We start from the raw sequence: 25,405 nt of genomic DNA, 5'->3' as shown, positions 1-25,405 counted from the left end.
GCAGTAATTTATAGTAAAGCCAAAATTATCTTTTCATGGCTTTGTGGCAAGATGGCTCCCGATTTTAATAAAAGATCAGGTTGGGTCTATCAAAAAAAACAATAGCACATTTTAAAAGACTATTTCATGACACTTAAAAATATGTGAAATTTGAATTTCAGTGTCCTTAATAAAGCTGGAACATGACTGTTATGGTCTGGCTCTGTGGTGTCCTCTCAAAGTTCATGTTTAGAAAATGCAAGAGTTTAGAGGTGAAATGATTAGGTTATGAGAATCTTCACTTAGTAAATGCATTAATTCACTTGAATGGATTAAGTGGGTGGTAAATAGTAACTGGGCAGGAAGGGTGTGATTGAATAGGGTGGGTCTCTGGGAGTGTGCCTTTGGGGCACATATTTCCTCCCTGATAGTGAAGCTCTCACTGCTTCCTGGTGGCCTTTGGGAGCTGCTTTCCTCCTACTCACCCTCCATGCCTCACCTCAGGTCCAGAACAATGGAGGTGCCTTCTGTGGATGGAGACCTCTGAAACTGTGAGCCCTGAATAAACTTTTCCTTCTCTACACTGTTGTCAGGTCTTTTGGTCATAGTGACAAAAAAGCTGACTAAAACAACAGCATTCATTCATTTCCATATTGTTTATGTCTACTTTCACGCTGTATCAACAGAGTTCATCAATCCTGTATGATCCACGAAGCCTAAAATATTTACAGAAAAACTGTTCTGATCATTGTACTAGATTTAAGCTGCATGAGTTGGCCACATGATCTTGTTCAGTTCTTCACTCCCAGTGTCTGGTTCATAGCTAGTGCTCAGTAATTGCAAATTGAGCAAACCCTTTCCAGTGTCCCTGAGACTGTTAATAGCTGATGATGTAGAGGTAGGCAGGTTTATCTCTCTTTGGCTTCTTCCCTTCAAAAACCCAGACAAATGAATTAGGAACTTATTATTCTGGACTCTGGAGAAGTGCTTTGAAAACAGGACTGTATTTTAATGTCCAGCACAGTCCCTTGTACAAGATAGGGTGCAACCAGAAACCGAAAGAATTCTTTTGGGTTGACTATTAAGGAGAAATTAAGCATTTCAGCAAAGAACTTCTTAGCACAGTGTCAGTTGTACAAAAGTGTTCAGTTAATGTTTGCTCCTGTCTCAATTTTCTTGCTGCACACAGGAATAAAGTCATCTTTTACAGGGTTGTCACAGATAAACAGGAATCCTTTGTGTGAAAAAGACATGTAAATCGCAAACACTACCCAAACAGACTTATCCACAATAAATTAATAAATCTTGGCTTTGGGCAACTTGCCCCGGGGCGAGGAAGAAGTCCCAACTGGAGTGTGCCGACGGGGCGGGGCCGGGGGCGGGGTGGGCAGATCGGGGGCGGGGCCTTTCGTCTTCCTTTCCTCCTGCCGTAGCAGCCCGACCGGCCGCACGGGGGCGCCGCTGGGGCAGCTCTGTTCCACGAGTTGCCCAGCAGCGGAGAAGGCAATCACTTCCGCGTCGGGCCCGGCGGCGTCCGGCTGCTGCGCCGAGGGCCCGGCCGGTCGCAGGTCAGTCGGGAGGCCGCCGCCGCGCCCCGCCCGTGCGAAGGAGCCGGGCGCCGGGTGGGCCGCGGACCGCGGGCCCGGGAGGAGGCGGGGCGCCCCCAGGAGGCCCGGGCCGTGCTGATGATACCGGCGCCCCGGGCTGCAGGCTTGGGCTTCTGACCAATTCGGGGTCCTTGGGCCTTTGGAGACCCCCGCGGGGCTTTCTGGTTTTCCACCCCTTCCTTTTCGTCCCTCTCCGAGGAAGAGTGAGTCCTTTGAGCAGTGTTTCTGCTCCGTCCTAGGGCGGATCCCGAGCCCCTCTCAGACTGAACCAGATTCTGCTGTGGCCTGGGAGTCTGCATTTTCAACCAGCGTCCTTATGGTTTTGATACAGGTGGTCTCAGAACCTCACATCAGGGACACAGCCCCTTTGAGCCATGCCCTTCTCACATAGAAGGAAGCCTAAATGGGTGCATCTGAGGATGGGGTTTGGGGAATACCGCCACAGATCTAGTCTTGAATTGATGATGGTCCTCAGTCTTAGGAGAGATCACCTGGAGGTGGGGGAGGAGCTCTTAGCCCCCGGATTCAGGGTGCTGCTGCCTTCCTGTAGCTATCAGGTCTTCAAATGTACCGCTGCTTCGTGAGTGAAGGGTCCTGGATCAGGAGCCATAAGGGTGGAGCAGTCCTGAAGGAAGTCGCTTCCGGGGTGCAGCTGGAAGAACTTGGGATGGATCCTGCTACCCTGGATTGCAACGGGTTCCATCACTTATGAGTAGGTCCCAATGTGGACCCTGCACACATCACTCTTATTTTTTTATCCAAGTATTTTCATCTGTCAATAGGGTCAGTAATTCCTATCGGATAAGGCTTTTCTGTGAATTGTAGTGGCTGGCACATGCATTCAGTAAATGGGAATTATTAAGGGTGACACCAGCCTTGCCTTCCTCAAGCTTACAAATAAGAAAAAAGTCGCGGTTAAATAAGTGGATAGAAACGTGGGCAGAAGTACAAAGTACATTTGAATAACTGTAAGGATTCTAACTTGGGGTGGGTACTTGGGAAGTTCATGCAAGAAAAGAGATCTGTCAATGCCATGAAGAATAGATAGGATTCCAGGGAGCTGGTAACTAGGGTAGCGGGAACCAGTGCCACCCCATGACTCAGAAGCCATTTTCTCGTGAATCTTTGGAGTGCTGCTCCCAGGACTTCTGGACAGCAAGAAGTCACATCCATAATGGTTTTGTAAGACTGAACTTTTATCCCATAATAGTTTCTGTCTATTGACCATGATCCACATATGTGGTCTTCTCCATTTTATTGGCAACTGCCTAAATAGGATTATCTACAAAAGGATTTGAGTTGATCACATAGTAATAATGGATTGACCTGGATGTAGTTGCGCCTTTGGCAGCCATTTTAAACTTGCTATGAAGTATATAGGTACTGAAAATTCTCATTATTAAGAGCATCTTTCCTAGCACAGTATCATTTCAGGTTCTGTAAAAACACTACAGACACCTATGGTTAACAATCTCCAGAATGGATTAAGGAATAAAACTCTTAAAACATCACCAAAGCTTTAGCCATTTTAGAGTGAAGAAACTGGATACCTTAGAGGTGTCAATTATAGTTCTAGACTACTCTGGCTACAGAATTCTTTTCTCAATTGATAAGTGATATAACTTAAGAATTAGAATTATTTGTTAGTAACTTCTGCTTTTTTGTTTCCTTTAATCTACAAAGTCAGTATCAAGTCAGTAAATACCTTATGGTAAAATTTATTTTATTATGCATATTTGTCATTTATTGCATACTTACTCTGAGCTAGAGACTATTCCAAATACTTTTTATATATTCTGTTATTTATTCCTCTGTTAGTCCTTAATGTAGGCACCATTGCTGCCTCCATTTTATAGATGAGGAAACAAGAAAAGGAAGATAAATAATTTGTCCAAGATCTCAGAACTAAATGGTAAAAGCCTAGCAGCTCAATTCCATGCTATACACAAATGTCCTCTGCAGTCCAGGTAGCTTCTTCATGTCAATACCAAATAACATAAGTGTGCCTCACCTTTGCTTTGTATGGGGACATATGTTTAGTTCTCTAAAGTCATCTCAGCAGCTGTGATTTAGTTGATGATAGGTTATGATCTGTTATAAATTCTCAGGCCAGTTTTCCGACTTCTCAGCATATCTTAAACTTCTTTTTTTTTAATATTTATTTATTTATTTAATATGGTGCTGAGAATCAAACCCAGTGCCTCACATGTGCTAGGCAAGCGCTCTACACTGGACCTCAACCTCAGCCCCAAACTTCTTTTGTATTCTATAAAATATTTCAATTCAACATTGCCAGTTCTAAGGAAGTGATTTAAAATCATATTCAAGTATATTTATTTTATCATTAATTTATTGTTGAAAATGTCAGTGATGATTGTCCTTTGTTTTTACAGAGGAGGTCCTGAACTGCCATTATTTTGAAGTTTGAAAGTGTGAGGCAAACCTTTAGGTGTCCAAGGGAGCAATGGCAGGCCACAAGACAGAAGAGGTGCTCGATATTCTTCGGCTGAATGTGGGTGGCTGTATTTACACAGCCCGGCGAGAGTCTTTGTGCCGTTTTAAGGATTCTATGCTGGCATCTATGTTCAGTGGTCGTTTTCCTCTAAAAACAGATGAATCAGGTAAATTTCTAAAGTCTGGAAGCATGATCATGAATATTCATTAGAATGGGAATCTATTTTAAATTCCCTCTGATTTTCCTAATTACATTGGAATATATTAGTCTACTAATTATTGAGATCATTAGGGCTGTATGGAGATTCATTAAGTACATAGAAATTAAATACGAGTTTCTAAAATCTGTGATGCTGTTGCTGAAAGTTAACAAAGAAGTGAACGCATGAAGGCCAACCAGGACGTGATTATGGGGATTAATAGTATTTTGAAAGTTATTACTGTCATGGGACCTTATGGGTGAAGGTGTTGAGACTGGTTAAATATATTAGCTTCTCTATGTGTTCTTCAAGTTAGAAAATGTGTTTCGCTCTGAAAAGTAGCTGCCCTCATATCCTACAAAGCAGATGTTGTAAAATTAGAGTTGCCCTTGCCACTTGGCCTAGCTGTATTGTGTGGTGTGGTCTGACATGCGTAGTTGAGGAAATGGCAGTGTGGTGATACCTTTGGTCTCCAAAGTTGATGTTTTAGAAGAAACTATAAAATATAATAATATGGTCTGGGTCTGTTCTCTTTTCTTCAAGTATTGTGACAGTCACTGAACCTACTACTGGTTTATCTTTATCACCCCAAGAGTGGCTTTTGCACTATTTGTGAGTCTCAGAACCCACTCTAGTTCTGTATTAGAGAACTGGGATCGAGAAGTCCTGAGCACACGATGCCATTCTATTGTTAGTAACTCAAGGTCTTGGGAGGTTGCTTTGTCATCTACATGCAGTTGAAAGAATGGAAAATCACTGATGTCTGGTACCCACAGCCTGATATCCCTGGTGCAGAATGTTTATGGTAACCAGGGATTGAGCTCTATTCTCTGCCCCAATTTTTACCTCCTTAATCCTTTTCTCAACAAATCAAGGGAGAAAAGAAAATACGAAGTATGTGATGCAGAAGCTTTTTCTTTTTTTTCTGATTTTACTAAATTGTCTAAGAAAATTCTTACCATAAAGTGGTACCAACGTGGCATTCCTTCTTTTTTAAAGTGTCGGTTTTCACACTTTTAAGGGACTAACCTAAAAATCTCAAACATAGGGCATACTTGGTGCTAGGAACTTCAGGCTTATAGTGTCACTGATATTTCAACGCTGAACATAGTGGCAAGCACCCAAGTGTCCTCTTTAGCATGGGGCAGCTCCAACTCTATACACCTGTCCTGGGACCTTATGGGTGAAGGTATTGAGACTGGTTAAATATATTAGCTTTTCTATGTGTTCTTCAAGTTAGAAAATGTGTTTCTCTGTGGAAAGTAGCTGCCCTCATAGCTTACAAATCTTTTTAAAGATGTTGAAGTTAGGGGTAAGCTTCCTTTCTACTATCAGTCTGAGGTCCCCTTGGTTTTTGCAGTGACCATAGTAGGAATGTGGTTATTGCATCAAAATTCCAAGTCGATCTTGGAATATATTTTTCTCTATGGTGGGTAAGAATACAAAGTATACCACTAACCCACATAATCTTTTTTAAATTTAATTTTTTAAAAATTTATTATTTATTTATGTATTTAATCTTTTGGGTACCAGGGATTGAACTCAGGGGCATTCAACTACTGAGCCACATCCCCAACCCTATTTTGTATTTATTTAGAGACAGGGTCTTATTGAGTTGCTCAATGCCTCGCTTCTGCTGAGGATGGCTTTGAATTCTTGATTCTCCTGTCTCAGCCTCCTGAGCTGCTGAGATTACAGGCATGTGCCCGGCCCACATAATCTTTTTGTGCGTATTAGAAAAGTGTGGCCTTTTATCCAAGAGGGTACAACTCCATGGCAGAGTGCACTTGGCTGGAAGAGCAAAGTGTGAGCTTGATTTTAGCCTTGCTCGTCCCCTTGGCCTGGCCTACAGGTACAGAGTTCACCCACACAACCAAACATGACAACCCTGGAGATAGATACTTGCTTTCAGATTTATGTGCAGTGTTTTAGAGATGCAGATGATTTCCCCAAACAACCACTCAAATTCAATTATGTACTATCATCTATTTGTAAGCTGAGGGTAGCTAGTATATCACATTTACTGTTCCAGGTGAAACATCAAAAGTCTAACTTAGTTTGATTAGCTAAACCTATCTCAATAATAAATGTTAACTTTTTTTGTGAGAAAGAAATATTTACAATTGTAGAGGTCATCAGACTTGTTGAAGTTTTATTGATCATCATATGAATCTAAGCAACCATTTTTGAACTGAATGTTTTCTAGGGGCTTGTGTTATTGATCGTGATGGACATCTATTTAAATACCTTTTGGATTATCTTCATGGAGAAGTTCAGATTCCCACAGATGAGCACACTCGTGTTGCCCTACAGGAAGAGGCTGATTACTTTGGCATACCTTACCCATACAGCCTGTCTGACCACTTGGCCAATGAAATGGAGACATATTCTTTAAGGTCAAATATAGAACTTAAAAAGGTCTTGGCATTTTCTTAAGTTTTAAAATATGTAATTTATTTATTATGCACAAAGCAATATGTATTATCTTGTATCACCTGTGTTGTCACATAATGAAACATGAGATAGTTCTTATGCTTTTTGAAGACACGACTCTTAATTACTCCTACTCAGTTTTTAAGGCCACAATTCAGTTCTAGAAAAGTGTATTACTTTGCCACTCAAGGATTAATTGAATTTATATTTCTCTTTTTGATGACTTTTTTATAGAACCATTCTGCTGCTAAAGCTCTTTTAAATTAAGAGAAATATTATGATACTTCTTAGAGCATTCTAGTATTATTTAGTTTACTAAAATGGTTATTTTAAAAGAGTAGTCATACTAAATAATAATTTTTTTACCTGATTTAGTGAGTGTATCAGTGAGTTAAAACATTAATTTAATTCAAATTGAGATCAGTAAATCTTTTTAAAGATGTTTCTGTTTTAAATCACATCTTTTTTTTGTTTGTTTTTTGTTTTTGTATACCAGCGGTTGAACTCAAAGGCACTCAACCACTGAGCCACATCCCCAGCCCAGTTTTGTATTTTATTAGAGATAGGGTCTCACTGAGTTGCTTAGTGCCTTGCGATTGCTGAGACTGGCATTGAACTCACGATCCTCCTGTCTCAGCCTCCAGAGCTGCTGAGATTACAGGCGTGCATCACTGCACCCAGCCACATCTTTTTTTTTTTTTTTTAACATTTTTTAATTTAAAAGTTTTAAAATTACTTATACATGACAGCAGAATGCATTTAATTTCATTGTACACAAATGGAGCACAACTTTTCATTTCCCAGGTTGTACACCATGTGGAGTTGCATCTTAAGATCTTTACATGAGTTGATAAGTTTCATTATTTTGTCTTATGATAAATATTATATTTGATATTAATTAGTACCTAAGAAAACTGTTTTCCCTGGGTAATTGTTAATAGTGAAAAGTGATCTCAACTGGTTTGTTTCTTTGATTTGGATGTCAGTGTCTAGGAAATAAGCTGATGGATGGTTGATCATTAGGAGTGCAGCTCAGAGAGAAAGTTGATTTGGTTCCAGATTCTCTTCAGGAATTTGCATAGATGTATGTGTTTTGTTACTGAAGTTATTTATAAATTTAACTGCCAAATAATAGTCTTTCAGTGCTGTTTGACATATTTACAGAATGGGGCTAAAAAAAAGCCTGGGGAAAGTTAATGTTCATCTTTTGAATTTCAACTCTATTGTTTTTTATTCCTAGTTTGTATTTAATGAAGGCAAATCATATCCACATTTATTTAATCAGTTAACACATATATGTTTTAACTGTTTGTGACATATATGGCACTGTACAGGGACTGTGTTGGATACTCAGAAATACAATGTACAGTTTTTGCCTTTGAACAATTTATAGTGTAGTTAGAAATTCTTATAGATATGCAAGGACAGTTTAAGACCAATCAGGAGCAATATTAAATGAAAGGGCAAGACAAAAGAGGTCCTTAGATTCACTACTTAGTATAAATATTGGGCATGTCCTTTGTGTCAGCCACTATTCCAGACACTTGAGGATATATTAGTGAACAAAACAACAAAGGTGCCTCTCCTTAAGGTGTGTAGAGTAGTAATGTCATTTCTCCCAGGGAAGGCCCTTTGCTACTCCACTGGGTGAAACCCCATGCTCCCTTCCTTGCAGCGCCTTTATTCTCATCAGGTGGTACTTGTTACATGGTATGTTGATGACTTAGTTAATGTCTGTCTTTTGCATTAGCTGTAAACTCTTGGAGGGTAGGTCTCTTCACCATAATAACTCCAGGACCTTAATGCTCAACACATAGTAGGTATTTAATATTCAAGCAAATGAATGGTTAGATAAATGCCAAATGAGTTCAAACAGTATTTTTTGAGTTCACATATATCTATCTTTCAATGTAAAAGAACAAGTTAATCTGGTTAGTCCTTTATTGGAATTTGGAATTAAACATAAGGACCAACCATGGGGCTAGTCAGTGGAAGGTGAACAGAAGATTGAATCAAATGGGAAATATTTGTGAAAATATTCTAAAGGAAAAAGAAGAGATCTAACTTTTACTTATTTTAGGAAGACTATAAAATTAAAAGATTATAAAATTGGTTGGCTGGAAGAGGAGATAAAATAGAATTTCCATATGGAAAAGGATTGTCTAAATGAAAAAAGTGCATTGGTTTTTGGGTGTTATTTTTTGTGACCCTTCCACCCATAATTTCATTACACACATGTTTAAAGTCTAGGCTGAAATTTATAATCTTTTTTATTTCTCTTCTGATCAGTTTGGATTGTAGCTTTGCATGAAAATAATAGAACAAATTCATTTTTCACTTTACTCCATTAAATTCAAGTTTTATATATATATATATATATATATATTTTGCTTCAGGCTTTAACAGACTTCTGTGATTCATATGGCTTAGTTTGCAATAAGCCAACAGTTTGGGTTCTCCACTATCTTAACACATCTGGTGCAAGCTGTGAGAGCAGAATTATTGGTGTATATGCCACAAAAACTGATGGAACTGATGCTATTGATAAGCAGCTTGGAGGAAGAATTCATAGCAAAAGCATTTTTAAAAGGTATGTCCAAATTTAAAAGTAAAAGGAACAAAATAGAGTGTTGATGCCTTCTAAGAGGTGAAATATTGTGCTTGACTAGAAAAGACCATAAGCACATCTCAGTGAATGTGGTGAGCCCCATAGCTGTGGAGATAGGTCTACATCAGGAAGAGAGTATGACTAACACCATTTTACATGTGAAAAATTACAGGCCATCTGTATGGTCAGGACGGTGGTTCTCAACAAGGAGTAAGCATTAGAATCCTTTGAGAGGCTTAAAAAAAAAAAAAAAAAGCAAAGCCACATGCCCAGCGTCTTTCCTGAACACTAGGCAGAAGCACTGACTAGAAGTCAGCAGGCCCAGTGAGTGGCCCAGGGCTGCCTGTGTCTCATGTCTTCTGAAAAATGAAGGCCTTCCTTGGTCTCTTCCAGCTTTTGAATTCTATGACTTAAATACATTAAAGTTGTCCCTTTAATGTAGTTCATGTAATCTTATGATACTGGTCAATTCAACTAGCAAACTTTTATTTATTTATTTAAATTCTTTGGGAGATTGGATTGGGTCACATATTAGTGACTAATGCTTGACCATATATATAGGCTTGGTTTTCAGATGATTATAGAGGTTATCAGTTTCTGAATTCTTTATGGGCAAGGATGCTTCTATATGAGGTATATACAAGTGCATGGCATGATGATAGGAAAATTACTAGAGTTGGCTGGTTTTTTTAAAAAAATTGATTTTAAAATGTACTGACTTATCAATATGGTTTATATTATGAAATTAACAGATACTTTACTGTGGTAAAAAAAAGATCAAATGTGTGTGCTATTGTGTGTGTGTATATACTTGCATACACATATGTGTATATTAATTTATAGTTTATGTGTAGGTGTAAGGGTCACAGAACAACCACTGAATGTCTATGTTATTTTTTCCTTAGTCATCAAGCACTTACTGCGTCTCCATTAGCCGAATATATGTATACAGATTCATATGTTGGTATTTCCATTATTTTTTGTAATATTTCTAGAGAGGCGGGAAATAATGTTCAGTACATTTGGAGTTATTATTCAGTAGCTGAGTTGAAGAAAATGATGGATGCCTTCGATGCTTGGGAAGGAAAAGGTACAGTGCAATTCTTTTCACATACTTTTCCTTAATAAGACAAAGTAAACATAAATGTTGCATTTCTTTTTTGAGAAAATATATTTTTGAGTGTGTCAAGCTATTTGTCATCTTGTGGTGACATAGAGATAGTTTCCTTATAAATCTTTAAACTCCATGAATTTCGAGATACTATTAATAATTTATAATTTACTAGCCTCAAATATGCTTTTATTAGTTGTGCTTAATTAGTTCAATTAAGCAAGAGCTTATTTAGACCTACTGTGTACCTAGCATTGTCCTAAGAAGTAGACCTCTAAATTAAGCATAAAATGAGTAAGAAAATGGAGAAAAAATGAAAATCATGAAGGAGGTGTCTAAAGCACTCTTAGAAAACAAGATAATTTTTAAATACACACTTTGAAAACTGGAGATTTTAAGTCAAGCTACCTGGAGAGAGCTGACAATAGACTGTTTTAATTAGTTTGCATGTATAGCTCTTAGTACTAAAGCAACCTATATACTGCTTACTATTTCCAGTTGTATATATATGAGGAAACAGTCTCAGAAAGACCATGCGGGACTAGCTTAGGAATTACAGAGAGTTAACTGTTCTATGCTTAAGTATTTTTTCTTAAATAATAAGTATATATCGAATGTTCATTAGGTACAAAGCACTCTAAGTACTAAAATTGGATCCACTGATGAATAAGACACATCACAATCCTCAAATGACTTTGAAAACTGGTAGAGCCATATTGCCAATCACATAAGAATGAATGAAAGGAAGAGGCTATTTATTTATGTATTTGCAGTACTGGGAATTAAATCTAGGGCCTTGTCGTGCTAGGTAAGTGCTCTACCATTGAGCTATATCCCTAGCCCACAAGGAAGAGACTTTTAATTGATTAATTTATTAATTAGTTAATTTAATGGTAGAATGCATTTTGACATATTGTACACAAGTGGAGCACAACTTTTCATTCCTCTTTTTGTACATGGTGCAGAGTTGCTCCAATAGTGTAATCAAACATGAATATAGGGTAGAAGAGATTTTTTATTAAAAACTCTATATCTGCCAGTCCACCATTTGGCCAGTGCTGGCACCAGCCTTTCTTCCTTTCTTCAACTTTAGCCTCCTTACCTTCCTCCTTTTCCTTTCCCATCTTACCCCTCAAGTATTCAGCGTGGTATATAATAATGAAAAAAGAGCTATTCTCTTTAAGCTTATTATTTGAGATTTAATTTACTTTGAGACACTTATGCTCAAGTTGAGGAACAAACCCCCTGTTGTTCTCTCTGTCTTCTTTTGTGCCTCTGGCCTGGCAGGATGCCCAGGAGACTTCTGGAGGGCCCTGGCCTGGCTTCTTTCTCCACTGACTTTAGGAAGCTGAAGTGGAAAACTGGAATCACTGACTTTTACAAAACATGTGAATGATTTTATTTTTTAAAAACAGCATGTAATAGAGCATCATTGTTATTTAACAAAATTCTGGAAGGCCTGGAGAAATATTTTTATCATTGGTGTTTACTCTTAACCTTTGCTTCATTCCTGTGCCAGGTGACAGAAGTAAGAGAGAAAAAACTGTAGAACAGAAAAGACAAAATCATTGCTATTTGTGGACAATATATATTTTTAGAAAACTTGGAAGAATCAGTTAAAAGTATTTAAGTGATGATTTAGTAGACTAAGATAACTGGATACAACATAGATTTACAGTGATTGACAGCTTACCTGTAATCGATTAGAAATGATTGTGGGGAAATTTCATTCACAATAGTAATAAGCAAAACATAAAATAACTAGACTCTCCCTTGAGACTATCTAAGATATGCTGGAGTCTTTTTATGAAGAAAACTGATGAAATGTATTTATCTGCCTGTTCCATCAATCCATTCATTCATCCATCTATTTAAAAAAAAAAAGAGAATGGTAAGACTTACCATGATTCTGAATGGAAAATCTGAATATTATAAAGATATCAGTTTTTCTCATATTAGAGTTTTAACATGATTTATGCCAAAATATCAATGGAACTCTTTGGAAATCTTGAGAGAATGATTCTAAAATTCCTCTGAAAGAATAAATAGGTAAAGTAGCCAAGAAAATTTTGGGAAGTAGAATTAGGGGCCTGATAGTAAAACATGCTGATAGTAAAACATGCTACAATAACTCTCTGATAATAAAAAAAAAAAATGGTTTCTTGTGTGTGAATAGAGTACAGATCAAGAGTAAACACTGGTAAAATTTTAATAAAAATACTGTCTGTAATACCAATGGAAAAAAATATAGGTTATTTAATAAATAATTGAAAAATATGCTTGAGAGGAAAAATAAAACTTTAACCTCACATCACTTATCAAAATAATTCAAAGTGGATTTATGAATGAAAAAGAACCTTACGTTAAATTAAAAGAAATTTAAACAAATAGTTGGCTTTTTAAGTAGAGAAATTATAAGCACAAAAAAAATCATAAAGACCAAATTGATAAATTTGTCTACACACATTTTGGGTGTATCTGCAGAATGTAATAAGGTATTAAAATTATTTGGGAATAAATTATTTATATATTATATATATACTCATGTTTTGGAGTTTGTATATATAACCCAAAGTTGCTTGGATTATAATCAAGCTATTAAATTTAGTTTGAACAACTTTTGACATAAATTAGCACTCATCATTGAAAGCTCATGAAAGAGAATACAAAAAGAAAAAGAAAATGGAGGGAGATCTCATGGAGAGCGGTGCTATATTCAGCACCACAGGGCACATCTTGGTGGGAGAGTAGGAGGAATGGCAGCAGGCCACCATGAGGGTCTGGGGTTTATAGGTCCTTAGGAGAGCCAGCTCATGGGAGGAGTTAGCTACTTTTGGAGGGCCCTTTTGGCTGGCAGGTCCAGGTCAAGGGAGGAGTTTTGGTGGTGGAATCATTTAGGGCAGGGCGGTAGGGGAACAGTAAGGGAAGTTCCGTGGGGCCTGTTTTCCATGTCCTTAAATCATAAAATGCAGGAAATGATCAAAAGCAGGAAACAAAATGAAACAAAGTACTTTCAGCTATGAATATATCATATGACTAGAAAAGATTGGAATGAAATATATCAATATGTCCTCAGCTATGATTTCTACTTTTTGGATTAGGATTGATTTTGAGTTTCTTATATCTACTTTTCTATATTTTGCAGGTTTTATATAATGAGTGTGAATTATTTTATAGACAGGTAAAAAATGAAAGTTAAACAAATTGTACTCCATAGATCTATACAATGAAATACTACTTAGCAAAAAACAATAATACATCAACATGGATGAATTTTAAAGCAGCATACCAAAGAAGCTAAGCACAAAAGGCTACATATTATCTGATCCCATTTTTATGTCATTCTGAAAAAGGTGAAACTAGAGAAGGAGGGGAGGATGTTGTTAATTCAGAACATTTTGGGCTGATAGAAATGTTCTATATCCTGATTGTGACCTTGAGTACATGGCTGTACACATTTGTCAAAACTCATTAAAGTATGTACCTAAAAAGGGCAAATCTTATTTTATGTAAATTATCTTAGACCTGACTTAAAAAATAAGGCAAACTTAATGGACCATTTAGTAGTGGATTTGTAACATGTAGGTTTTTGGAATGTGATAAAACAGTTCCAGAAAGTTGTACTTAAATTGAGGTTAATAGGGTTCTTTGAGTCTTGAACATGTCTATGTAATATTTTATAGGCTATATTTGTTAAGTTGGTTATTATTACTAGAACTTTAATGATGAAAAGAAGACACAAAAAATATTATTGGGACTTATAGAGTTATTTTTTTTAATGCCAAGCAATTTTTGTTCAACATAATTCTTTTCATTTGTCTATATATAATTTTTTGTTTTTTTAAATTGATGTAACATTCATATAATGTAGAATTAACTAGTTTAAACTATACATATCATGCCATTTACTACATTCACAATGTTGGGAAACCATTACCTGTCTAGAGCCCCAGTACCCATTAAGCAATTACTCCCCCCCATTCAGTTTTCCCCTGTAGCCCTTGCAGCCACTAGTTGATTGTCTGTCTCAATGAGTTTAGCCTATCTGCATACTCCATGTAAATGGAATTGTACAAGATTTGATCTTTTATATCTGGCATCTTTTATTACCATAATGTTTTTGAGGTTCATAAGAATGTAGTTTTAAGTTTCAATCAAAAGTGTGTCATATTTAAAAATTAAAGTTAATTTGGCTGTTTTCTTGGCTTAACTTGTTAACTCAGATTATTCTGGCTTTAATAGGGTGGTGATGTTTCCTATTTACATAGTATCTGCTATTTAAGGAATGGTTCTCTAAGTGTTTACCTGATTTGATGGTCAGAGCAGCATAGTGATGCAAACAGAGCAAGTGGTATAATCACTGTCCAGTATTATAATCTTACCAACATGACACTGATAGTAAAGGCACCAACAATTTTGAGTGTTTAAACTGTTCACATTTATTCACTTACTTAATTATCACAACAATCCTGTGAGGTGCAGACTATTATTATCGTTCTCTTTTTATAGAGAAAAATCAAAGTTTAGGCCCAGAAAAGTAACTTTCCTAAGGCAACACTGGTGAGTGACTGAGTGGGATACAGACTCAGGCTGTCTTGGCCAGAGTGTGTGCCTGTAATCAGCATGCGCTCAGCCCTTTGAGCATGCATGGTGGCCTGAGTTGCCTCAGTAATCTAAGTGGCAAAGTCCAGGTTGGTAGCAGCTCTTCTAGATCCAGGCCATGTGCTGTACCACTCTGCTGTCCTGGTGCTTTGAGTGAGCATTTCCTGTTGATGTTGTACATGCCTCCCTTCATCAAGTGGGGAGGCATGAATCTCAAACTCTTCCTGGTGAATCTTACTGTGACACAGTGTTTCTCAACGGTGTGGACAGTGGGTCTCCTAATTAGGTCTTTTTATCTTCAAGGTGTTAGCTACTGGCGGGTGCCTCATGAACTCATAGAATGTTGGACACTGGAGGAGCGGCCTTTACTTGGAAGTCTGCGGCATATGACTCCAATTCGAAAGAGGTTATTTGTTATTTTTGAAAAATATGTGGCTGTTGCTTTTATTTCCCATATGAAGGGGGAAATGAATAATAGTTCTTGACCAAAAACTTATTAGTCACCTCGGTGAATATTCTTCTGCCTTATCATAATATAGATCTTGAGAAGTGTAGAATTACAAAAACTATGTAAAAACTGGGGATAATTAATTTTCTAAAATTGAATGTATAGTATATTTATTCTCTTTGGAGAATGTGGTTTTAAATGGATACAGTAGCAGTGCTGTGGTAGGTGTTTTTCCCCCCACAGAAGAAAAATCCTATGCTTTATTGGCAATTGTCAAAAAAAATCTATTTAGACTTAATACTTGAAATTTCCTATGCCTTATTCTGAATTTCTTTTTCTTTCCTATTGCCACAAATAGCATTTTTATTTAATGGTATTTTCTTGTGTTCCATGACATTATTAGCATTAAATTCACTTCACATCTGCATCTTTCTGTTTTAAATACATTTAAAATCATACTTTAAATTTAGTGTCTGGATTTTATGCAGGGCCTTCAGATACTGTGGCATCACTATCACCTGATCTGGAGTTTGCTTTCTAACCACATGGAATTTCAGACTACTTTCTTTCTTTTGTTCTCTGGATCTTTTTCAGTAATGAAGAGAAGTTGCAGTTTTTAGTAGTTAATCTTTATCTCTTATCAAAACAGATCTCATCTTTATTTTTAAAGATTTTAATTGTATTATCATTCCTTATTTTGCCTTTTTAATCAATAGTTAGCAAATATTATTTGGGTCTAGCACAGTGGTTCTCAATAAGGGGCGATTTGTCCCCCAGGGAATATTTGGCACTGTTAAGCTGTCACATTTCTGGTGTGCAGTGCTATTGGCATCTTGTAGGTAAGGTCAGGAATACTGATGAACATTCTACAATCCTCAGGGCAGATCCACCTGATCAAAGAATTGTATGACTAAAATGATAATAGCACATAAGGTTAAGATACCTTGGTGTAGAGTCTAGTGGAAGATGTAGGCAGAAAACAAGCAGACAGGACTGGTTTATGGAGACTTTCCTCTGTGTTAGTGGCCCTTTCTCTAAGATGTCATGAAGCATCATTTTTGATGCATTAACAAGATAATGATGACTGAGAAGCGCTATGATGACCCAAGGAGCAATGTGACTCACCAGAGAAAATCTAATTATGTTCCGTAAAGTTTTAGGGTTTAATGTATTATATTGGCATTCTTACTACATACAGAAATTTTCATATAATCATACTATTGTTTGATCCCATTTCCAAGAATGAGAGTTCTCTCCTGTAATTGCCTTTAACAACACACTAAGGCTGTGTGAAAAGAAGTGGACTGGGAAGATTGCTGTTGCCCTTCATGTTTTTTAGGTCATTTTTAGAAATATTCTCCCTTTAGGTTATTTATGATGAATGGTAACCTTAGTTCAGGAATCTTTGAAAGTTTGTCCAGAACATTCCAAATTCAAAAACATTTAACCATACCATGTTTTTGACCATTCTAGTGGTCCCACCCTCAAATGTGTGCCACAACATGCACATTTTACTGCTGTCTTAGGTTTTGTAAAAGAATAATTGTGAAATACAGATCAAACACAGTTGCATGGATGTTGTTACTTTAGACCTTTTCAGAACCTTTAATTTGTCAACATGGATTTTAAAGCTCCAGTTGGAGAATAAAATATACAATAGCATTTCTCAAATTTATTTAATTGTGAAACCCTCTTTTTTTTTTTTTTACTTCAGTAAACTTCACACTTCTGGGGAAAACTACTTTGGATATTCTTGATTATCTTCTTACTACATCAGGATTCTTGGGAACAGAGTGATTTGTAGTGTAATTCTTATAAAACACTCCATATTTACCTTTTGGAGTTTAATATTATGTGTGATTTTTTTTTTTTTTTTGACACCAGGGGTGCTCAACCACTGAGCCACATCCCAGCCCTTTATACACACACACACACACACACACACACACACACACACACACACACACTTTTTGAGACAGGGTTTTGCTAAATTGCTTAGAAACTTGCTAAATTGCTTACTTGCTAAGTTGCTGAGGCTGGCTTTGAATTTGTGATCCTTCTTCTTCAGCCTCCTGAGCTCCTAGGATTATAGATGTGTCCCACCTTGCCCACCTTATGTGTGATGTGATAAGATATAATTTGTATTCAAGTTGTAAACCTGCTAACTTACATACTGATGTCAGTGGAAGTTGAAAGTTAAAATAGGTTGATACTTACGAACCTCCTGACGGTTTAATTTTTCATGAAACCCTTTTTAGTAACCCTAAAAGTACACTTTGGAGAAGTTTTGATTAGTTACTAACCTGTAAATACTGAAAAAGACATGATTCTATATTTCTAGGCGACTGATAACACTCAATGAAGAGGAAGAAGAAGGTGTGAATTGTAAGGCTGGTCCTAAGCCAGTCAGATTTTTGGGCCCTTCCACAAGCACCCAAATTAAAGTGAAAAACTCCACTTCAGTCAGGGTGTCTCCAGCTAGCGCTCTCCAGATCTCCTCTCAGATGCCAGCAAACCAGTCTCAGAGTGGCAGCTTTGGAAAGGCATCTCAGCGCTCTGTGAACCCTGTGAGCACTAGGACATCTGGTCACTCTCAAGCTTCACATGGGGCCAGAAGTGCTGAAAATGGAGCCCCACACCCGCCTCCAGCAAAGGTGTTGCTCTCTGACAAGAAGTCTACACCCCACCGAGTGATAAAGCTGAAGAGGACTCCATTGTGTGCTGCAGTGCCTTCTCTGCCCATCCCCACAGCAGCAGCGAGGCAGGCCAGCCCCTCTAAACCTTTGGATGTGGGAACTGAAAATGAGAAAGACCAATCTGATGGATAAAAATGGTAGATTTGGTACTCCTGTTTGTCTCAGAGCTTTCAACACCTCTGATACCAATAAGTGACACTGTTTCTTGATGCAGTAGAAGAGAAGGCTTCTGTTTATGCTTAAGATTATTATGGGAAAAATGAATTGTGTGAAGTAGGGATGGAGGAGGGGAGATTTTGAATGGTTGGGGTTTTATTTAAATTTACTTCTCATCCATCTTCCCAACTTTTAAAGGATTGTCTATGAGCAGTTTGATTTTCTGTTTTTTTTTTTAAATTTTATTTAAATGGTTAATTGGTATTAAGGTGACAGTACAGCACAGTGATCATTAGAGAAGTCTCTTTTGTTGCTGAAACATTGTAGACTCTAGGCACTTTTGTAATGCTCCTTCTTGCAGCCCAGGTCCTGTCTGGTGAGTGGAGAGGGTGGGATCAGCACTTGCCTACAGTATATTGAAGCCAGTAGAGGTCAGAGAGGAAGAGTAGAACAAGGTAAGCTGCCTGCAATTGCTCTCAGGCTCAAAACACAATACGAAATGAAATGATGGGGAGAGGAAAAGACAATAATTTCAGATCACATTCTGACTCTCACTTGAGCCATTTTCTTTCCTAAATTGGCTTTTGTTATTCTTTTCCGTTAGCAGATTTATTTATAGACACCACAGAAAGATTTCAGTGATAAGAACTATACAACATGTCTTTGGAATGAAATGTTAAATTTTTGAATTTGAATAGTGCAGTTTTGAAATTACTTTGAAAAAGAGAAGTTAAAAAATTTAACTTTTTAACTAAAGTTAATATTCGTTCTTCAGAACTGACCATTATAGTCATTCTGAATATACAGTATGATTTTTTATGCATAACTTGAATTTAATATTTTTAAACAGAATATTTTGATTAATCCTCTATTTTTCATGACTATTCACTTGTGCATTTACTTTACATGTTCTGTTTTGTAACTGAAACACATATTCTACTTTCAGTGAGCAGTATGCCTTCAGCATTTTCAACAATAAGCTCATAAAGCAGGATACTTTTTACTTAGATACTTAGCATTGTTCTTGCATTGCCTTGAAAAACGTAAAGTAAACATAGTCAAAACATTATTTTTTACAAAATAAAGAAAAACTTTTCCATAAAAAGCAACATTTTTCTGTGACTGTTCTTAAGTCTTGAATCTCTTTAGCAGTTTGAAGTTTGTTAGTTAGAATAGGTTTTCTATTTCTGCCTACAAAATTGCTTTCTTGTCCAGATAATGAATGAAATAATTAAAACAATTTTGGATAACTATCCATCTACTAGTACTTTTTTAAATACATGGTTTATTTGGATAGAAAAGTAATTGAAGATACATAATATTCTTCTGTGGAATATATAAAATATTTAGGTGCCTTAAAAATGCTATTATACAGAATCCAGGTGTTCTGAAAATTAAAGACCATAGTGAAATTTTGAAACTACCAATCTGTAAATTATTAGTATTTCTTGATTTCACGTTGATGATTCATATAAGAAAATTATTTTATACATGTATGTGCGTGTGTGTGTGTGTTTGTGTGTGTGTGTGTGTGTGTTTTATACATAATAAACATTTACTGGAAAGGAAGAGGAAGCATTTTAAAGATTAATCTTGAGTGAGTCAGACAGTAGTCTCCATTTCAGGGGAAATCTACTTGGTGCACTTAGCCTTTGTAAGAATGTATTTGGAATAATTATTGGAAGCTGGTACAGTTTAGGTAAGGAAGAGACACAAGTATCAGGAGTCAAAGTCAAATTCTAAATGGTCAAGTAACTTGAAATTATTTGGGTATGGTCCCCTGGGATTAACTTAATTTTATGTAGAAAAATATGTTTTTAATTGTTTTACTTTTACTCTAAAATCCTCATTACCTTAGCAGACCATAAAAATAAATGGATAAATCATCATAAGATATTGTTTTTTCTGGACAGAAAGAAGAAAAAAGAAAAGCTTTATAAATAGTGATTTGAGAAGTAGGTTCAGGCAGTTGGATCAGGAGGCACATAGAAATTCTTAATGGTAAGTAGGATATATAAGTGAACTCATATAAAAAAATTTGATTATACTCTTCCAGGTAGTCTTGTTGAAAACTGGTTTTACCTGGTAAAAACAGGTTAGTTGTGTCATTGAGAGCCTAAGGCTGGCAATGGGGACCTACTGAAGGATTTCTTTTGTTTAAATTGCCCTATATTACAATTTACAAAATGCTTTCATATATTTTATTTATTGCTTTTTTCTTTTCAAAACAACATCATAAAGAAAAAAAGTCTTCCCCAATTCTTAAAGATTAAATCTGTGGAGTTCAGAAAAGTTAAGGCTATCTGATAATGATTACCTATTTTAGCCCCATAATCTGATTTCTGCAGAATGACACAGCATCAGTCTGACTAAAGGAAAAGCTCGAGGGAGGAAGTAATTGTAAAAAAAAAAACCCTATGAATTTACTTAATATTTGAAGTTTTTGAGCAGGAAAACATTAAAGCAGTGGATCACATTTTCATTCCCTGCTAGACAGACTGTTGCTTCTGTACCTACAGTGCCTGGTGCACAGTAGATTTTCCATAAATTTCTGGGCAGTTAAAGGGCAACACTCTGCATCAAAATTATTCTAAAACATTTATCTAGTAACAATCTTCAGGGGGTGCAGAAACTGATTTTTGACTTTGCATTTTCTACTGTCAGGAGAATAAAGATCATGCAAATGACCACAATAACTGTTAGGAATGACCAGCAGAGTTACATGACTTGTCAGGTTATTTAAAATAATTCAGAGACATACGTTACCAGATCCCAGAGTTGCTACTTCCTGACTCGAGAGGAAAGCACCAGCCTGACCTCCCCTTCTGCTTCAGTGCACCACTTCTGCTGATGCAATTTCTTTCCATTCACAGTCAAATCGCCCTGCCTCCTTGGCAAGTGCTAACATTGAAAACATTGTCAAACCACTTCTGTCTGTGGTTGAGTGTGGTACAATTATTATCCAATTATACCTTTACTTTTAAAGAAGGAATGAAGTTACAAGCATATTTAGCTTCTCCTGAGAAGTTGTTCATAGGAAACTTTGGATTTACAAAGCATTTTGAATGTGTACAAAGGCCTGTGGTAGTGATTTTTTTCTGTAAAGGGAATACTACTAGCATTTAAATGAATATGAGGTTGCCTTATAAAGGATTGACATATACGTTCACTCACTTTGAATAGCTTTAATCTACATTTGATCTGATGTTGGCTAGATCCTAAGTGGAAAGTATCAATTTGATGGAATGAAGGGAAAGAGCTTCTACTATTTCAAATGGAAAGTATTTTCCAATGATTTACATATATGTATTCAAAAGTTAACAAGGAACTTTTACATTATGGAACATACTGTCATTTTCCCATATTTAAAACTCTCCCTTGAAAACTATCAACAAGTTACTGATTCCCCAGTCAGTGAATAGTGGATGAGTAGTTCTTTGTTGAGAGCTGCAGTTATTATGCAGGATTTCAAGCAAGTAGTACAACCAAGAAAAGAAACATCATGAATAGCTAACAACAACAACAAAAAAGTTGGTTTCCAGCTGTTTCTAGAATTGTATATTCACTGAAGTTTGTTGGTGGTGCAGTCACAAAGAGGCCATTTTCACTCACAGTCTTGTCAACTTCATGAGATACACATAGTTTACATTATTACAGAAAAGCTAACTTTTCTTTGTTAGCATGTGTGTTGCCTCAGACAGCCCATGCACATTTTATAGTTGCTAGCTAGATGGTTTTTGAAGTAGGCTGTGGCTATGACAAATAGAATTTTACAGTATCTGTCAGTGTTCTGCCCTACTTGTTTATTTAACAGCTTTGCATTTCAGAATGTTGCTTCTCAAACCTTTTCTTTTCTTCTTTCACCCCAAAGCCCATGTTACTTTAGTAAAATTCTGCTGAGCTCCAGGTATGAATCTGGGGGCCTGGGGTTTAGAAGAGAAATAGGCTTTTAAAAATAAAAAGCATGTCATAGAAATAAAAAGGTAGAACATCTGCTAAAGTTGGGAAAAGACAACTGTTTCCTTCTGTCCAAATTTCTTAAAAATTTGGACATTTCTGCTTTAATAGCAACTTTTTCAAGAGTTCATTCTCTAGTAATCTTCATTCAGAAGACCTGAGAACTTAAATAGATGGCAAAAGTAGTTTAAGGACATCAGAAATTGTACAGGATGCCAGGTGGGTCAGACAGTCTGGAGCTGGTAACATGGGCCACACTGGTCAAGATCTCCATGAAGCCAGAGGAATCAAGGCACCACTTATATGTCTACTCTGTCTCTGTTCCCTTTCTCCAAATCCCTTATATCCTCTTATCTTGGGATATTTTGCTAAAACAGGGCAACTGAGAGAAGGTAATTTATAAAGAACAGATTTATTTTTTACAGTTCTGGAGGCTTGGGAAGGCTAAGATTGATGGGCCCACATCTAGCAAAAACCTTGTTGCATCATCCCATGGGGGAAGGCTGAAAGGCAAGAGAGTACTAAGAGCAAGATTGAACTCGGAGCCTCAAGCCCTTTTATAGACGACATTAATTCATTTGTGAGTAGAGAGCCTCACAACCCAAATCTTTCCCATTAGGCCTTGCTTCCCAATGCTGTTATACTGGAGATTAAGTTACTAACATAAACTTTTGGGGGGACAAATTCAGACTATAGCATTTCTAGATTATGGTTTTTCTACAGTGGCACTGTTGACATTTTGAATCAGATAATTTTTAATCAATGGGATCATACTTGGTACTGTAGTGTGTTTAGTATCATCCCTGGTCAATGCCTCTTTACCCTTCCTTACTCCACCATCAAAAATATCTCCAGATTTTCTAAATGTCTCCTAGAGGGGAGAACAATTGCCTCAAGTTGAGAACCACTGCTCTAGTTGGGTGACCAAATCGGAACAAATAATTCCCTCCTCTAAATAGGAATTGTGATGAGTGAGAGAACATTGGAACTGGTAATCACAGGCAGGAGGGGTACCCTGGGAATCAAGAGGGAGGATGATAATAAATGAAGTACAACTCAGGCATGCCTGTGAAAAAAATCTATTCTTTGAGCTCATTATATTTCTGGTTTTGATAAATATTAGAAATATTTTTCTTGCTTTTCTGACCAAGGAGCTATCTAATAAAAGGTAGGATGTTCTCTTTTAAGCATTTTTATATGTTAACATTTAATACACTAACCCTATAATGTAGGTGTATCATTAAGATTCCACTTTGCAAAAGGGGAAACTGAAGCACAGAGGTGGTAGGTAAGGTGCCTAGCTACTAGCACAAGGCAAAGCTAGGAGTTTTCAGGCCCCTAAGCACCATGCTAGGCCTGCCCTTGTAGGAACTTGCTACACTCCACCCAAACCTGGGGATGAACACAGTGGGACTTAAAAGTCTTCTGTATACTGCGTAGCTACTTATCATATTTACCAAAAGCTCTTATAGTGCTTTCTAAGTGTATGCTAGTTTTTTCCTCTTTCCTTTTCACTCCTGAATCCAGTCTTCATTGCCCTGCTTATGATACTGGAGCAGAACCCTGTGGACACTTCTGTATTACCATCAGGCTGATGTTTGAGGTATGTCATTGAAGGACGCTGCAGGAAGAAAGGGCTTTTCTTCCTAGTTCAGTATGCAACCCTGTTATCTTGCTCCTGCAGTGCTTGGCCTGTGAGGTCCCAATGGCCTTTACCTCCAGCAAGCACTGCCAAACATGGTTTCCAATTCAGGGAATTTCCCCGCTAGCTTCCCAGATAATTCCATAGTACTCCTGCTGGTGGTTTCCTAGAGATTTTAATGGTATCCCAGCTGGATTTCCTGTGTGTTCAGGCACTCCAACCGGTGGATTCCCAGTGAGTAGGCAGCACCTCTGAGGGAAGCTACCTGATGTTCCATAGATGCTTCCTGCCAGCCCCATTCTGCAGCACCTCTGTGAGCTGAGAGGCCACAGTCACACTCTCCCTGATAAGTTCCAAATCTCAGCTTTGGGAGGTGGGAGCTGGGAAGAAAAGGCTCTTCCAAAGCTATTCCTTCCTTGGCAGCTTTAGTTATGATTATTCCCCTATCTGTGATTCCTGTGTTCTTTTCCCTTAGTAGCTAATCCTGTTACTAGTCATTTATAGTTCTATCTTCTTCATATAAATTTATAAAGTGTCCCCATCGGATTACTCTGGGGTTACTGTCTCCTGCCTGAAACCCATATAAAGTGCCAGATATTTTTCTTTCTTTCTTTCTTTTTGTGGTGCTGGGGATTGAACTCAGGGCCTGTGCATGCAAGGCAAGCACTCTACCAAGTGAGCTAAATCCCCAGCCTAGTGCCAGATATTTTTCTAAGCGCTTTGCAAATATTAACTCATTCAATCCTCATAAAAAATCTGAGGCAGATATGGTCACTAGCCCCATTTACCTATGGAGAAACCAAGGTAGTGAAATGCTTACAAATTTGCCCTAGTTTACACAGTTAGTGGTGATGAAGCCTGGACTTGAACACAGGCAGGGTCAGGATACACCCAGGGTCGGGACTTTAGCTACTCTGATCTCTTCCCATCTTGTCTTGAATTGTTTTACAGAATTATTTTGCACATGCAGAATTTTCTGAATGAAACTGATCACTCATTCATATCTTCTCTTTCTTCCTTCCAATCAAAATATATTGAATGCTAACTATGTGATGGGTGTTCAGGTAGAGGGTAATGACAGAGGGGTAAGTTATTATCCTGACCCTGCCTGAGCTATATCCTGAGCTATTTGTTGGCTTGTTTCTGGAATTTACAGAAAGTGTGTTCTCTCAAAATACTAGGAATAGTTAAATCTAATTGAGATCTACGTATCTGAAGCTAAAAGTGCTTTTGACATTCATTTTCTATAGAAGTTCTTTGATCATTGTCACATTCATGACTCTGATTTTTTTTTTTTTTGCCAGAATTCTACATGCTTTCTCAGACAAATAAAATTTTCTTTAGGATTTATTTATTTTTCTATTGAAATTGTGTGTGGTAATTTCTCCTGTGAAACTTGAACTTAGCAGTAGCACCAGGAGTTCTTCTGAGCTATAGGACAAAGCAGAGTTCAGACAAAGGGGCTTCTGAAAATTAATCCTAAAAACTTGTAAGAACCTTGTGTGATGAACG

The 25,405-nt window shown here is 37.2% G+C and overlaps 1 protein-coding gene across 5 annotated transcripts; it reads left to right on the top strand.

The window, feature by feature from the left end:
• Window positions 1–1,476: 1,476 nt before the first annotated feature.
• Window positions 1,477–19,687, top strand: Kctd18 (potassium channel tetramerization domain containing 18). Of its 5 annotated transcripts, none has more exons than XM_026399313.2 (8): window positions 1,486–1,547; window positions 2,137–2,298; window positions 3,980–4,207; window positions 6,447–6,658; window positions 9,070–9,263; window positions 10,277–10,371; window positions 15,298–15,400; window positions 17,784–19,687. In XM_026399313.2, the coding sequence occupies exons 3-8, from the start codon at window positions 4,051–4,053 to the stop codon at window positions 18,268–18,270; spliced, it is 1,248 nt and encodes a 415-aa protein (XP_026255098.1). In that variant the 5' UTR covers window positions 1,486–1,547; window positions 2,137–2,298; window positions 3,980–4,050; the 3' UTR covers window positions 18,271–19,687. The 5 variants fall into 5 exon arrangements, with proteins under 5 accessions (XP_026255096.1, XP_026255099.1, XP_077659225.1 ...); XM_026399312.2 differs by having other exon boundaries at window positions 2,137–2,369; XM_026399311.2 differs by lacking the exon at window positions 2,137–2,298 and having other exon boundaries at window positions 1,477–1,547.
• The last annotated feature ends 5,718 nt before the right edge of the window (window positions 19,688–25,405 follow it).

The sequence above is a fragment of the Urocitellus parryii genome, chromosome 1, assembly GCF_045843805.1.
Source record: "Urocitellus parryii isolate mUroPar1 chromosome 1, mUroPar1.hap1, whole genome shotgun sequence".
Taxonomy (NCBI): domain Eukaryota; kingdom Metazoa; phylum Chordata; class Mammalia; order Rodentia; family Sciuridae; genus Urocitellus; species Urocitellus parryii.
The sequence above is the reverse complement of the archived record's forward strand: the minus strand, read 5'-3'. Positions and strand labels throughout refer to the sequence as shown.

Excerpts from the sequence above, each read along its gene's own strand:
- Kctd18 (XM_026399311.2), top strand. The coding sequence starts at position 4,051 with ATGGCAGGCCACAAGACAGAAGAGGTGCTCGATATTCTTCGGCTGAAT. Across the intron at positions 6,659-9,069 it reads CAAATATAGAACTTAAAAAG|GCTTTAACAGACTTCTGTGA; the intron begins GTCTTGGCATTT and ends ATTTTGCTTCAG. Across the intron at positions 9,264-10,276 it reads AGCAAAAGCATTTTTAAAAG|AGAGGCGGGAAATAATGTTC; the intron begins GTATGTCCAAAT and ends TAATATTTCTAG.